At 40.4% G+C, this 16088-nt stretch overlaps 2 protein-coding genes across 6 annotated transcripts in view; one reads left to right on the forward strand and one right to left on the reverse strand.

The window, feature by feature from the left end:
- Positions 1 to 16088, forward strand: part of ASPH (aspartate beta-hydroxylase) — a 414018-nt gene that overhangs the window by 344700 nt on the left and 53230 nt on the right. The window lies entirely within an intron of this gene.
- LOC307175835 (uncharacterized protein) overlaps positions 15486 to 16088 on the reverse strand; it is a gene marked incomplete at its 3' end in the record, with an annotated part of 67823 nt that continues 67220 nt past the window's right edge. The window contains exon 4 of the mRNA XM_079901416.1: positions 15486 to 15740. Coding sequence (XP_079757542.1) covers positions 15643 to 15740 — 98 coding nt within the window. The remainder of the gene's footprint in view (positions 15741 to 16088) is intronic.

The following is a 16088-nucleotide window of genomic DNA, read 5'->3' on the forward strand; positions in this document are numbered from 1 at the left end:
ACATTTGCAAGCAAACCCAGACAGATGATCATTCTACTAGTGAATGACCTTTCTGCTGCTACCTCCAATAGACACTTTTTGGTAACCTGTTATGGGTGACCCCATCAGCAGTTGATATTGATGGCTTCATCCTTCTTAAAACTCTCCCATTTTCCCTCTCTTTTCTGTGATTCCATATACCCTATTTCTCTCCTAACCTCTATCCACTCCTGCTCCATCTTCTTCTGTGCTCACCACGTCCACATGGTATTTTCCAGGATCCAACCGTGACTTAACCACCTGCATGTGGATAACTTCAGTCCATAGCTGTCTCCTGATCTTCAGGCTTACTTACACATCCCAGTTGCTCACTGATCACCCCCACTTAGATGTCCCCTAGACGCCACAAACGCAGTATGTTCAAAACTGAACTAATCGTAGTTCCTCATCCTGAATCTGCTCATCCACCTCCGTCTCTTACTGACTGACATCATCTCTGTATAGTTTCCCACGCTAGAAGCCTGGGAGTCAACTATTATTCCACCTTCTCCCTTACCGCCCACATCCAGGCAATCACTTCCGTAATATTTCTTAAATCTTCCCTGTTCTTTCCATCCATTTTCACTGTCTTTGTTTAGACCGCGTCTCCACTCATCTGTTTAGTTCTGCAGCATTCTCCCTATGGTGCCCTTGCGACCAACCTTGCCCTTTTCTTGTCCATTCTCTGTACTACAATTGAAATCTGCTCATGTCACTGCTTGATTGACAGTGATCAATAGCTTCCAGTTGTCCTAGGATGAAATATAAAACTCTGTGACATGGTTTCCAAGACTCTTCATCATCTGGTCCCTATCTGTCTCTCCAGATTCACCCTCCAGCCATGCAGCCACACCGAGACACCTGTAGTTTCTTCTCTCTTCTCTGGGCCTTGGCAAAAGATGCTCCCTCTGTCTAGAAAAACCACTGATTAACTCCTCTTTCCCCTTCAGGAGTCATCTTGGAGATCATTTTCTCCACGAACCCTCCCTCACCTTCAGAGGTCACAGGTAGCCCTCCAGCCCTGACCACACCACATTTTATTGCCATGTTCCTCTCTCCCCTCTCACTCTGAACTCCTTGCACAGAATCTCATTAATTACCTGGATCTTACTCATCTGAGTATCGCCAGAGGGTCCGTGCACATGAGCAGAGCCACTCTGTTGTGTTCACTGCCTATTCTCAGTGCCTGGAACTGTGCCTACACTGAGTAGGTGTCATATATCTACGTACATACAGAACCAATTAATAAAGTAGGCAAAATGTTGCTTTAACGAGTAAGTGGTTTCGCCTTCTGTTTGGGTACCTCTAGGACTGTTTTCCTTAAATGAGGGTGTGGCAGCCGCCTTTCAATTTCCTTCCTCATCTACAAAGTATTTTTTTTCTTAGAAGAAGTTAGCCTAGGCACACTGTACTTCAGAGCATTGCCTCTTTGAAGTATGCTGGGTGATATTCATGGTTCCAGCCACGGCACAGCGCGCTCAGAGCACAAGGCATAGCAAAGGCTCGTCCCTGGCAGAATATTTAAAGCTGCTGGGAGCAAGTTACTTATCTTGCAGTTCAGGGAACTCAACAATGTTTCCAAGATAAATGACTGTGAGTTCAAGGGGAGAGTTGAGGTTGCATTTTTCATGGCCCACTTCCACACATAGTTATGCTTCCAATCTACAATCTCTGAAATAAATTTGTTTCAGTCTATATCTTTGTTCTGTGCTCAGCATACAGTGGAAGCTGCTGGGGAGAATACCCAAGCCAGGGTCACTGGGTTTCATACTTAGGATGAAATAGACATTTTCCATTAAAGGCAAATCCTTCATTTCAGAAGTCTGAATAGACTGCTACTAAAAATAACAGCTTCAATTGATAAGATTTAAGGCACTAAAAATGCTATGCTATACAAGAATGTTCTCCAGATGTAGCATTTTCAACTGCAATTTTTTTTGTTCACATGAAGGATTTGGTACTCATTCAACTTTTCTGAATTGGTCAAACAAGTATAAAGGATACATTGGACTAGGTATCACCTGAAGAAGTAGGAGCGGTTTCTGTCCTGGTGGTAATAAGAATTGCTTCAATTTGTTATTTATTATAACTGTGTTTATTATGTCCCAGGCACTTGCATACTCTCTTTTTTATATAGTATATTATTTAATCCTTAGAACACCTATATGAGATGAGTATATTATTGTCCCCGTTTTTCAGCTGAGGAAACAGGCACAGGAGATGGTAAATGACTTTCCCTAGGCTACACAGTTACCAAGAGTCAGAAATGGGTTTAAGCTTAAGTAATATTTCTGCTGTCCCATGTTCTTTATGACTGTGCTATTCCATCCTTATATGTAGCAGAGAGGTTCTAGTATTTACCACTTAAGACCTATGTGACCTTCAGCAAGTTACCATCCCTGCCAGAACCTCACTCTCCTTCCCTAAAATTCCTTCCAAATTCACTATCCTGTAAGCCTCAATGTGCCTAAGGGGTCAACAGACATTTTTAGGTGGCCTAACGCCATACCTTACAAATGTCCAGTTACCATCTTGTCCTCATATTTCATCAGCGGGTGACTGGAACTATTTAAAATCTACCTATATGTGACTTTTCCGGCTATCATGGATTTTTGCTCTGCCTTTACGTATTTTCCTGTGGCTAAAATGACAAATCCGAGGCCCTGCCATTCTGCTTGAAGGACTGATATTTCGGCATGCCTAGTAGAGCTCCAGGCATAGCCTGGGCATTGAAATGTGCTTGATAACCCAAAGGGGCACTTTAGGCAGGTTCCTAGGAGCCCCGGAAACTCTCTCTTCCACTGCTGGTTGGGTCCGAAATGATTATTTATTTAGAGATTGTTTCAAATACATGAAGAGTAACTCACTATACTCTCTGGGGAGCCCAGGCTAGAAGCTTACCTCCATTCCTAATCCATGCTTTTTCTAATGAACTAGAAATTTAGGTAGTGGTATTTTTGTGTGAGGGGGAGGAAAGGAGAGTCTCCACATCATGATATTTGAAATCATGGCATCCGTAGATTCCAGATTCATACTTCATCTCAAATTTACATTAGAAAAAATACGTATTTGTGTATTTCCTCATACGGAATTCAATCTTAAGAAGGTGTATGTGCACACACACACTTATAAACACATACCCTAGTCTTTATGAACCAAGGGGTCTAGGTGGAAAAATCATTTCAGAAAGTATAATAATTCAAATGAAATCTATTTTGGTTATTTTATAATCTATTATTCTCATTTATTTCATTATCCTTAGAAACACACATTAAATATAGGATAACAATCAGAATAATAATAACCATGTCTTATCTACAAATATGTACATATGTGTATCATTATTTCAAAGCATTTTACATCAATTATCTTTTTTCATCATTACAATGATTCTGCAATAGGTAGAAAAAAGATAATTCCCTGGGAGATGCTGAGAATCATGTGAAATAATGTAGGTTAAAGTGCTTTGAAAATGAAAAGCTCCAGTTTACATTTACTGTAATATTCTTGTTGATATCATACTTCTGTTGTCTCCAGGTAGATAAAAGGATGTTGAAGCCTAGAACAGCTAAGCGCCAGGCATTAAGTCAGATAATGAGCTAGTGTTAAAAGTGAGGGAAAAAACAGACAAGTATTTGTGACTGCTTGTTACGTGCCTCGGGCTTTGGTATTATATAGTCTAATCTCCACACCAACCTTTAAAGCTAGGTTATTACTTATTAGATAAAAGGATAAATCTGAGATTTAGATAGATTAAGTATAGGTGGAAGAGCAAAGATTCATACCCAAACCTGCCTGACTCAAAGCCTGTGTTCTGTCCATTGCCCTACCTTGCCTCTCAGAATAGGTGCTTTCCCTTTGCCAGCCTGGGTATCAGTGCTCTCAGACTCACTCACACAGCAAGCACAGACCTACACCCCATCAATCCTAAGGAAGAACATTTAAGGGATGTAAAATTGGCCAAATTTGGGAGGAAAGAGTATATTGTTGTCATGACCAGAAAGATGAAATCTATAAATCCTAAATATTGTTTGAAACATAAGAACATCAATAACTAATGAACAATACCTCAAATATTTATTGCTTCTGAATGTTCTTGATAATACAAAGAACAATTTTAAATACACATCAATTTAAATTAATACAGATACAAAATGAGAAACTATACCTATATTTGTTTCATGGGTTTCTTTTATAAGAAAAAGATGAAGAATGAATCTCAGTGATAAAACTTTCCACATGAAAGTCTAGTCAACTACCTCAGCCATCAGTAAGTGTGAAAGATGCGTTTCAAAATTTTAAATGTATATTGAATTAGGTTAACCCTTATGGCTCTTCATCTTTCTAAAATCTCACTTCTAATTTTTTTTTTTTTTTTTTTTTTTTTGTGGTACGGGGGCCTCTCACTGTTGTGGCCTCTCCCGTTGCGGAGCACAGGCTCCGGAAGCGCAGGCTCAGCGGCTATGGCTCACGGGCCCAGCCGCTCCGCGGCATGTGGGATCTTCCCGGACTGGGGCACGAACCCGTGTCCCCTGCATCGGCAGGCGGACTCTCAACCACTGCGCCACCAGGGAAGCCCTCACTTCTAATTTTTTAACTGAATATGTATTTCCCCCTAGGAGTGCTGAAAGGGACTTTTACACTGAATGAAATAAAAATAGATGCTGCTGATATATCAAAACTAAAATCAAAAGTCACAGTGAGCAAAAATCTTTTCTTAAGTACAGTTCTATTTGAAATCTTTCCTGAAAGATGATAGGCTCCCTTACTGCCAGTGGAGCCTATATTTAAATCTCAGAGGTCGGTTGATTACAATATTCTATGATGCTGACCAGAAAGGAATCTTATTTCCAAGTGATGAATTTGAGATTGACCATTAGGGTTTGTAGGACTTCTCTGCATAAGTACTGGCAAGGGAACATAAGCCTTGTGAGTAACAAATTGAACTCCAATCCATTGACTTTCTATCAAACATTAGCCAACTTGCAGATATGAGCTGTCTATACCCGGGGCAGGGAGAGTAGTCTAGAAGGATAAAGGGGAGACCTTTAATCATCTGAAAGTGTAGTGTGGCCAGCATTTAGCCCCTGGCTCATGGTCAACTTTCTGTTGCCTTTAGCTCAGTAGTAGCCCCGGGCTTGCCCTTGCCACATAAACATTCATTGTATAGACTCCCTTGGCTCCCTTTAAAATAGCAACTAAAGGGCTTCCCTGGTGGCGCAGTGGTTGAGAGTCCGCCTGCCGATGCAGGGGACACGGGTTCGTGCCCCGGTCTGGGAAGATCCCACGTGGCGCGGGGCGGCTGGGCCCGTGAGCCACGGCCGCTGAGCCTGCACGTCCGGAGCCTGTGCTCCGCCACGGGAGAGGCCACAGCAGTGAGAGGCCCGCGTACCGCAAAAAAAAAAAAAAAAAAGTGGGCATGTTAAAAATAAAAAAAAAGAAGGCATGTGTTCCTTGCCGTTACTTCTCAAAGTATATGGTCCATGCTGAGCACCATCCGCAGCTCCTGGAGCTTGCTGGGATCTCAGATGTCAGGACCCACCCAGACGTGCTGAATGGTTAGCAGAGTCCCCGGTCAATTTGGATGCCCATTAATGTTTGAGAAGCGCTGACCTAAAGGATTGATTATCGAAGGGGTTGAGAAGGTAGGTTAATTACCCCTGAATTCAGAGCTCACTCTGTCTGCGGACAGCAGTGCTACTTTGTCCAAGAGGAGAGTAAAAGCACTCCCAGTGTGCTTTTGGAGCACTGACACTTCCTTTTGGAGCACTGACACTTCCTTTTGGAGCACTGACACTTCCTTTTGGAGCACTGACACTTCCTTTTGGAGCACTGACACTCATAAAAGATCACCTCATTAATTGTTCTCAAACATGCTGGCATGCTCTATATACCAACCAAAAGCAATGAAGGAAGGAAGGAGGAAGGAAGCAAGTGAAAGCAAGAGAGAGGGAGACAGAAAAGGAAAGAGAGACAAATCTTACATGTTTAGTTTGATTTATTTTGTCCACACATAAGACTAGATGTTTTTTATTTATAGAGCCTGGGATTGGAGTTCCCAAGTACCAATTCCAGGCCCACGGATTCTCTCTTATTCCCTCCAAAACTACAAACTAGTGAACACTGAGTACACTATGTACTTGACACACATACAGGTGTGGAACTTTACGTAAGACATTTGAGCAATAACACAGGCTGAACTGACATGATGTTATTCTAAGGAGAGTAGATGGAGAGAGGGCTGAACGATACCTACAAATTGGAGATGTGGCTAAAAGTGTCCAGAAGACAAGAGTGGATCATCTCAGACACATATGGGGAAAACCCTACTGGCTCAGCAGTCAGGAAGAAGAAAGCTCACAGAGAATTTAGCCCCCCGCACAGAAACTTTCATGTGATAGCAGGTCTGTAAAGGGGGAGAATAGGGTTACCCAGCCAGAGACAAGATGATAAGGGGCTGTGGGAATCAGCAGAAATAGTGGAGAATAATGAACTTATTAACTGAATAAATGAAAGCTTTTTTATGGAGAGGAGAGTGACCAGCTGATTTCTGCATCCATGAAGAATCAAGCCAAAGAAGATAAACCTTCCATTAAGCTAAGAAAAACTTGGATTGAAAAATAACCACAGTTTTCTCTAGAGAGATGTACACTCGGGGCTGATGGTGGAGGCTACAGTCTTAGAGTAATACTGTGGCTCTTCTCCTGAAATTTAGTCCAGTAAATAAACAACTGGATAAAATGAACAATAATCAAAACAATAAAAATTTGGGAGAAAGATGTAATGGGGAAAAGATCCCTCTTAGCTTAAGGGGTATTTCTGGGCTGATTGCATGCGGCCGAATTTCATACTTTGTGTACCCATTCTGCTGTGTTACGTCCTCTGGGTCACCATTTAACGGGAAAGCAGAGAAGATCCAAGTCAGCCTGGATCCATTTACTAAGGTTGCCTCTGCTGGGGAAGTGTGTAAAATCGTGAATAGGCTTCTCAGGGTTACTAAGGTGTCCCTTTGTGAAACCTGCAGAAGTGAAAAGACACCACCAATTCTGGAGTTCTCGATTCCCCCATTTGGGAATGAATGACCTTCCAGCTTGATACTCCATGATTCTAAATGATGCACCTCTCTGGGAACATGTCTACAAAAATGTTATGATGCCACTCTGCTGGAAAGCGTGTTTTCTGTTCACCTTTAAATCCATCATAAAAATGAGAAAGTTCTGTTACTGAAAATATGAAAAAAGCAAAATATCCCTTAATAAAAAAAACAAAAGGGGAAGCCAGGATAGTGGCACTTTAGAAAAATTAATGAGCTCAGTATAATATCTTAGTCAAAGAAAAGCATTGCTTCTGAGACAGATGCCTGGAAATCTCATGGAAGCAGCATTGTTTTGAAATTTCCCCAGCCACAGGAAATCGTATGAGGCACAGGAAGACGTAGCATTGAAGGCACTACATTCCTGGCCTGAGTTTCTAGTTCAAGCAGCTAGAACTGGCAGTATATACATTTTTAAAAATTGTCTGGGCTGAACCGTTCTTTGCAGACAGATAAGGGAGTTTTAAGAATCTGGTTGCTTGGGGACTTGAGAAGTCCAGTTTACTGTGGATATTACCAATCTAAGGACAATATATAGATAACCAGATTTCCTTCCTCTCTAAAATCCATTTCACCAGGTATTTTCACTAGTTTTCTTGGTTTGAATTCAAAAGTGAGTGTATTTAAGATGCAGATAGAATTAATTCATAGCAGTAAATAACTTTTGACAAAATGCTACTATTCCTCATTCAAGAAGAGTATTTGATGTGAATTTTTCCTCAAAACTTCTTCCAGCAGTTCCTTGTTTGTGACTATTTTTTTTTTGGACAATGCCTCTGATAATGAGCAAGCTGATTTAGACAAAACTTGCTTCTTTTTCTTTTTAAAGAGGCAGAATAAATGTACAACGGGGATTTTTTAATCAACCTTTTCTGTGCTTTGGTTTAAACTTGGTTGTTACATGTGACTGACATTATTCCCATATGAAATTATAATCCATCTCATTTTTACTAAAGATGTTGATTTTATGAAAAACATTTTGCTAAAAACGCCAGCATTTTGCTGTCTGGTAACAATTGATTAAATGAGTACCCACGAAAAGGTTTTTATTTATGACAGGCTCAGGCACTTATTTTCTGAGGTTTGTTAGCTCTTATAAACAGATGATCCTGGCTAAATCAAAGGGGTGCTATGACTTGTGTTTGTACCCTCAAGACATTTGAAGACCCTAACTTCCTTTCAGCTACGATAGAAAATCTTAGCACTCTAAAAGCAGAACCTGGTAGAACACAGTTACATAAAATGCCTTTTCCATTTTTTTCCCCACTCTATTACCCTTTACTATTATAGGAAAATGGTGTTATCGCCTGATTACTGAGAAAGCACACAGAAATCTCGCCTTCCAAATCCGAGTCAGTCCTTGACTAGGATGAACAAAGCCTGGCCATCTGCTCTGAATATCATTACTACTTTGGCCATTTGGGCAAGGGATCTATCTTCTCTGCTTCAAAGAGAGGTTTTAGATTGGAAAATTGAAATTAAATAAGTAGACAGGAAGAGACATTTGGACAATAACACTTTCCAAAGAGAGCCCTATTTGTTAGGTCCTTATCATCATGATCATTTTAATTTTCATTCTGGACACAGAGTTAACCTTTGGGGTCTCCATTTTACAAAACATTTCAGTAAAAAACTTAATTCCAGAGTTTCTGCAATAAATGCTTAGGAAGGAAAACCAGCATGTGGGTGAATATGAGTCATCAGTCACCCCCCCTCCGCCGCTTCCTGGTGATTCTCCACTGGAAAACCAGAAACATGGATTGAGTTTATACAGCTATTTCACCGGAATAATACTGTACCGCAGGCCATGTTAATTTCCTGAACTAAACAGTCCCTAATCTGCTGAAAGGCAGCTGGCTAACTGCTGGTGTCTGGCAAGTGCCCCATCTGTCCCCCTGCCCAGGGTCTCTCTCTACTGTCTTCACTTTCCCGTTCTCTCAAGCAGGCGTCTCTCTTTGTTTTCAGGGGTGTAGTCCACCTGAACTTTCCTTTCTATGCCTGAAAACTTGGGCTCTTTTCCTCTATCCTGCGGACCTGCGGCTTTGTCTAAGTGACAAGGCACAGTTGTGTTGACTGTAGTTACGACGCTGGTGATGGTGGAGATCATGACGGTGATGGTGGAGATGGGGGGCTGATGGTGTAAGGAGCGCAGGCTGAGCGGGCGCCGGGGGGGAGGATGGACCACGGAGGCGGTGGAGAGTGGGGTGCGAGAGGGATGGAGTGAGCAGGGATTGCAGATGGGAGCTGTCCACGCACCGAAGTGCTGAAACGCCGCAGCCATGGCATCACAAGAGCGGAGAAAGGCGGGGAGGCGCTGCAAATATAGAAGGGAGAAAAAAGGCAACAAATACCTTCACACGGCCGCCCAGCCTTGCTTTGGGAATGTGTTTCTGCAGGTGTCCTCGTTGCTGAGCTGAGTGGGTGAGATCCCCTATTCTGGCAGGTTCGGGCTCAGATTTCTCTAGAAAGCTGTGAATGAGAGCCCTGGCTCTTAGGGGCTGTGATTTTGGTAGGAGGCGTGTGCGCCCGAGACTCTGTCCTTCTATATGGAGCCTGGCTTTCCCCTGGGTCCTAAATGCCTCCGCAACGTTGGGTTTCCTCGGTTCCGTCAAGACAATACTAAGAATTATTGTAATTTTGTAACATCTGGGACAAAAAGTATTTACTTACCATTACCCCCCGACAGACACATTTTAAAAAGAAAACCTTTTAAACAGATTAATGCAAGCGCTGAAACAAGACGTGTGTGTGTGTGTGTGTGTGTGTGTGTGTGTGTGTGTGTGTAAATTTAACAGATGAGAAAGTATTACAAAGCTATAGGGGAAAGGATGGGATTATTTCATTAACAAATGGTGGTAAGAAAATGAACGATTTGGAAAAGCCTCAAATTAAAGCCCCATCGTACCAAATTAATTCCACCTAGATTAAAGAGCTAAATAAGAAAGTAAAATAAAATTTAGAAAAACAACTAGAAGAACATAAGAAATATGGTTACTGATTTCAGCATAGGGAAGGCTTTCTAAGCACCAGAGGGATAGAAGCAATCATAAAGAAAAAAGGGCAATAAGTTTGAGTGCATAAGAATACTTCTGAATGTAAAAATGTCGTTAACAATGTAAATATCAACGACCACTTGGAAAAAATTGCAACAAATATATGATTCATACATAGAATATCTCATATATCAAAAGAAATACACTATCAGCCCAAGGGGAAAAAAAAAGGACAAGCACATGACAAAGAATTCACTAAAGAAAGGTGAATGCGTTATAAACCTATTTTTTTTTTAATCAACCTCTCCTGTAAAGAGATATGTAATTTAAAATAGTGGATTTTGGCTGAGGGTTTAAATCTACTTAATATCTCATGTTGTTGAGATAACGGTGAGGAAGTGTAACCTTTCTATAAATCTATTTTGCAACATACATTGAGTCATAATATACATACATTTAGACCCAATAATTCCACTTTATGCACCTTATCCTGGGGATAGAATCAGATATGCAGATAAGGATTTATGTACATAAATTTAATTTATAGGACCATAGAAACTGTCAAAAATAATGAAAGAATCACATTTTTGTATATAGCCTATAATATTTGCAGCTATTAAAAACATATTTTTGAAGACTACTATAGACAAAGAAACATGCTCACAAAATGGTAAGTGAAGAAAAAGCAAGATAGCAGGTACAGTACCCCCATTATAAAGTTTTCACATTTACTAATAAAAAAAGAAACATTAAATATTTTAATGCAGTCTTTTTATCATGTATTTCACACAGCCTTTACAATTGTCAGAATTCTTCCAACGCTGACATAGCATTATGTGTTTATTTACTTATCTGTATATTATCTCTCCAATAGAATGTAAGCGCCACGTGGTAGAAAATTTGTCTCTTCTGTTCAGGACTGCTTCCCAATCACCTAGAAGAATGCCTGAATGTCATAGAAGTTCAATAAATATTTGAGAAATAGAAAAATGAATGAATGAATGAATGAATGACATAACCCCCCCACATACCGATATTTTTTAAAACATTTTATAAAGCTATGAATTTCATATAAAAAGTTATCCAAAAAGGTATAGTACACCAAAACGACGTGAGGTTGCCACTGAGTTTCCATCACATATCAGCTTAAAGGGACATCTTCAAAAGTATAACTAATCATGGACATGACTTGCAAAGTAGCACTAAATGGGAACTTTTTAGGAGAGAAAAGTTTTCTCTAATAATTTGCAGTCTAATACTGTTCACTTCTTCTTGATCATGACCCCTTTAAAAGCTTTGTAGACTTCCCTTTCTTCTCAGATGTTAATGTTAATTATTCTGCTTCTCTTCCTCCTTTCATCAATTTTATAACCACTAATAGAAATATAAACCAAGACCAAGACATAAGTGTTTCATTAGCCTATGATATAAGAAGACTTTTTCAAAGTTTCAAATGAATTTGGCTACCTTTGCTCAGCCTCTGTTCTCTTTCAGTTTTTTTTTCCACTGTCCATTGTGACTTTTGAATGACATCAGTGATAATCTAGCCAAGTTGTATTTGTAGAAACAAAAATCATATATGTGTGTGTGTGGTGTGTGTACTCTCCTTCCCGAGAAATCTTTATAGAAGAAAACTCTCCCCACTTGTATGAGGCTGAGACATAAACCCAGAGTGTTCCTGCCTGATGGAGTGATAGGACCTACAGAGATGGGCAGAGTAACCACGAAAGCTACTGGCTGCCAGTATATAGTCTTATATTCTGAAAGTTTTAAAAAACAGTTTTAAAATTTACTTGCACTGATCAGAGTGAAAAAAAATAGTTGTTTTTTAAAAAACCTCACTTTTATTTATGATTAGAACAGGTATATTCACTATATTACAAGATTTACTTCTTCCCAAAGTGCCAGTGAAAGTATACCATTTCACTTTGTATTTAAGGATATTATCCTTGTATTGTTTATCATAATACCATTCTACACTGCTTAAAATTTCTGTGTAAGAAGAACTGCCCTTTACCGAGTAGATGTGTCTTCACTGTGTTGGATCTTTTTGTTTCCAGGATCCAGATTATCTTTGCTCAGAGCCTTTGCTTGATAACTGTTAACCAGAGGCTTCTGTGATGGGTTTCTTTTCTTTCCTCACCCTGATTGATATTGTTCTGATACTTGGCACGCTCTACTTACCCTCCATTTCAGCTTCTTGTATTTCTCAGCTGCCTACATATTTGTTTGCAGGGTTCCTCCATATCTCATTTGTGTATAAGCAGCTAATGCCAAGGGTTCAAGTGTAGTCTGCTCATCTGCTCACAAGCATCTTTCCTGGTCCCTGACCTCATGCCTGACATTCCTAAGTTAGTTAACTCATTTCTGTACTGCCTTAAAGGACCCTGTTAATGTTGGATTTGCTGTGGTCTAGGTTCGGTTAATGGGAAGGTGCTTTCTGTGGTTGGCTAGTGACCGATGAACGTTGTATCCAGGTGGGAGTGCACTAAAGTCTTAAGAGTCCAGGCAGATGGGATAATACCCAGAGAAATCTTGATATTTATAAGAGGGATGTTAGGATGATATTACAATGGTAAAATAGCACATTTCTAGACAATTGGATGTTTAAGGACTGGGCAATGTATAAAGACTAAGGTCAAATTGCAAAAGTAAAAATATTTTACTTAGCCATAAGGATAATTCATTCTCCTTATGTATGTTTTGTAATGTACATCTCAATTTATTTATTTATTTATTTTTATAAATTTATTTATTTATTTATGGCTGCACTGGGTCTTCGTTGCAGCACACGGGTTTTCTCTAGTTGCGGCGAGCAGGGGCTACTCTTCGTTTTGGTGCGCGGGCATCTCATTGCGGTGGCTTCTCTTGTTGCAGAGCACGGGCTCTAGGCACACGGGCTTCAGTAGTTGTGGCTCGAAGGCTCTAGAGCGCAGGCTCAGTAGTTGTGGTGCACTGGCTTCGTTGCTCCGCGGCATGTAGGATCTTCCCAGACCAGGGCTCGAACCCATGTCTCCTGCATTGGCAGGTGGATACTTAACCACTGCGCCACCAGGGAAGCCCTCAATTTATTATTATAAGAGATTGTCACTGATATTTTTACTATCTAACATGCATGCCAATGTTGAAGTTTTAGAGTTTGTATTAGTCTGGATAGGCTAGGTAATGCTGAAAGAACAAATTAACTCTACACTGCCAGTGGCTTTCCACAGCAGTGTCTTCTTCCTTGTTTATACTTGTTTGGGGGCTGGGGGGAAGAGGAGCTGTGTTCCGTCTAGTCACCTAAGGGCCAGGTGAGGAATTGGCACAGCAGGGAAGAACCATGCATGGAGAACTTAGACCTGCTTGAAAGTAACACACATCTTTTCTGCTCACAGCCCATTGGCCAGAACAAGTCACGTGGCCCTGCCTATATAAAAGGGAGCTGGGAAATGTGTGCAAGCGCAGGGATATTTGATGAGCGTCAATATTTATACAACAGTCTACCCTTGTGGTTACCAAAAATGTCTTAACACACATAGAACATGCTCAACCCATCTCCAAAGATTAATTTATTCACTACATCTAGCTCCAAGTTTCAGATCTCTAGGTTTTAAGGAGTTGTCTTATCCAGATGTGATCCTCTGTCCTAAAGATGTATTAAAATGCAAATAATTTGCAACCCATCTGCCAACATACCCAACATATAACAGTAAGAGAGGGACAGGGTAACCACAACAAACACTCCCGTTTAGAAGGGGAAGGATGGGAGGATACCTGGCAGTCACTGAGCCCAGTAATTCTGAATTCACACTGAACGGGTGCGGCCAAGACCTCCTACACCGGGGGTTAGAGGGTTTTTTTGATTAGAGTCTTACTCTGGTCTCTGGGAAAAGCTTCTTATTCCTTTGTTCTCTGTGACGCCTGGCACCACATCTGAAAGATTGCTGTTTTTTCCATTATACACCTTGGCCGCATCCAAAATGGGAATTACAGAATATGCCCTTAGTTGAAATTGAATTTCCAATTTTAGTTTCAATTTCTATTTCACTTGGGTCACAGCAAACATCCAGTTCTTTGAGTAGCAGTATGCGCTCAAGAAACCACACGACCACATAGTTAAACATTTATAAATTCCAGCCTTTATTTCCTCCAAAGTCTAAATGAGTAAGCAAGCTAAAAAGGTGGTAAAGTGGTTTACAAACTGTGTCTCTGAATTGGTCAGTTTTTCTCTGTCTTGACCACTACCAGATATCTTCTGCTTGTTGTCATTTCAAGGGTTCTTGGAGAGATTCAGGGAACCAATGTCACAGGTTGCTCCATCACTGCTGTGGCAGGTCGGGTGTATCTTCCAACTGGGACCTGGACGGTATCGATATACCTCACATTCCATTGATTCAAGGTTACAACATTCAGTGTTGCATCCTTAAACTGGAGTGTTCATAGATCATTGTATTCTAATCTGTCCTGGGCAAGGTGACCATATGCTCATCAAAGTATCCCATTTCCTTTGGAGTGACGTGGGAAAACTTAAGATCAAATTAAGTTCACGTCTAGTCAATTTTGCATGTAAGGCAGGTGTGAGCAAGTGGTTACAAACAAGATGAGGCATCCTTTACAATATTTTGGAAGATATATACTTCAATCTCCTTAGGGGATACAGTTTTTCAGACCATTACCTTCCATAGGGGTATGAGGGGGGCACACAAGTTATTTCAGTTCTCTAAGGCTCATGAATTTTTTATTCCAAGTTCATAGGTTTTTTGAAAGTATCATTCTCTGAATACTTTAGAGGTGCATTGTCTGTCTGGCTTAATCGGTTTCATATTATAATATCCACAGTATAGTTCTTTGGAGACATAGACTTCAGAGCTGCTATATTTATTTGCTTTTTTACTCCCTCAATACATTTTTTACCTCTCAGTATATTTGAGCCTCTCTGGAGTAGTAAGTGGTAAAGCCAGATCCTTTATCTGATCTTTTTCGGGAAAAAGTCTAAACCATTGAGAGGTTTTAAGTAACCACGAAGTAACATCCTTAATCTTATTCTTGCCAAAAATATCTGTTTTAATGGACTTTTCCTCAAGTTCTTTCTTAATTTTAACTCTTTCTTTGGGAGTAAAAATCAGTCAGCTATTCCAACATGGTAAAGTGTTGGATTTCTAGAAGTCTCTATTTCCTTGTATTTCTACTTATAAAACCAGTCATCCTTTTCTTTCTCTCTTTACTATCTTGTAAAACACAACAAATAATAACCAAGACATTCTACCACACTTTGTTTTTCACTCACTTTCCCCTAGAAATTTGAGTTCTTTAAATATGCAAACTTACTAAGTTATTGCAGGTGACAGTTTTGCCAAATGTTTTACCACTGCATAACACGGACTATGTTCCTTACCTTTGATATCAGACTCCTAACCACATATTGCCAACCATTAAGTCAACACTACACAATTTATTTTTTAATACAGCACTTCACTTCCAGGAGATGGTAGGCTATGCTTCAGTGATAAGTAAATCCAAAGATCTCAGAGTCTTCACACAACAAAAGCTTATTTCTCATGCTGGAGGCTCAGGGCTGGTTGACAGGCAGACGGGATGCAGGGGAGATTGAAGGGCTCTGCTCCTCAAAGTCAGACTTAGGGAAGTCCCATCATCTGGAAAGCCATCATGACAGGAAGAACGAGTCCATGAGAATTCACATTTACTCTTCCTGCTCTGACCTAGAAGTGACATGTATCATTTCTACTCATAGCCCATGGACCAGAATAAGTTGTCTGCTCCTACTTGAATGCATGGAGCTGGGAACACGGGAGACAGTAGTTGATGTGCAGTAGGATTTAATAGGGAAGTGCAAACCTAAGCTCATGTCCATGCTTGAGAGACTAAAAACAAAGACCTAACAAGGCACCATTATACTCTGATACTCATCGGAGGGAATCATCACGCAGGATCAAACAGTAGGAAGTGCTCGAGGTTGGACATTCTTGACAGAAAGAGTAAAG

Source organism: Stenella coeruleoalba (genome assembly GCF_951394435.1).
Source record: "Stenella coeruleoalba genome assembly, chromosome: 17".
In the NCBI taxonomy this organism is placed as follows: Eukaryota; Metazoa; Chordata; class Mammalia; order Artiodactyla; family Delphinidae; genus Stenella; species Stenella coeruleoalba.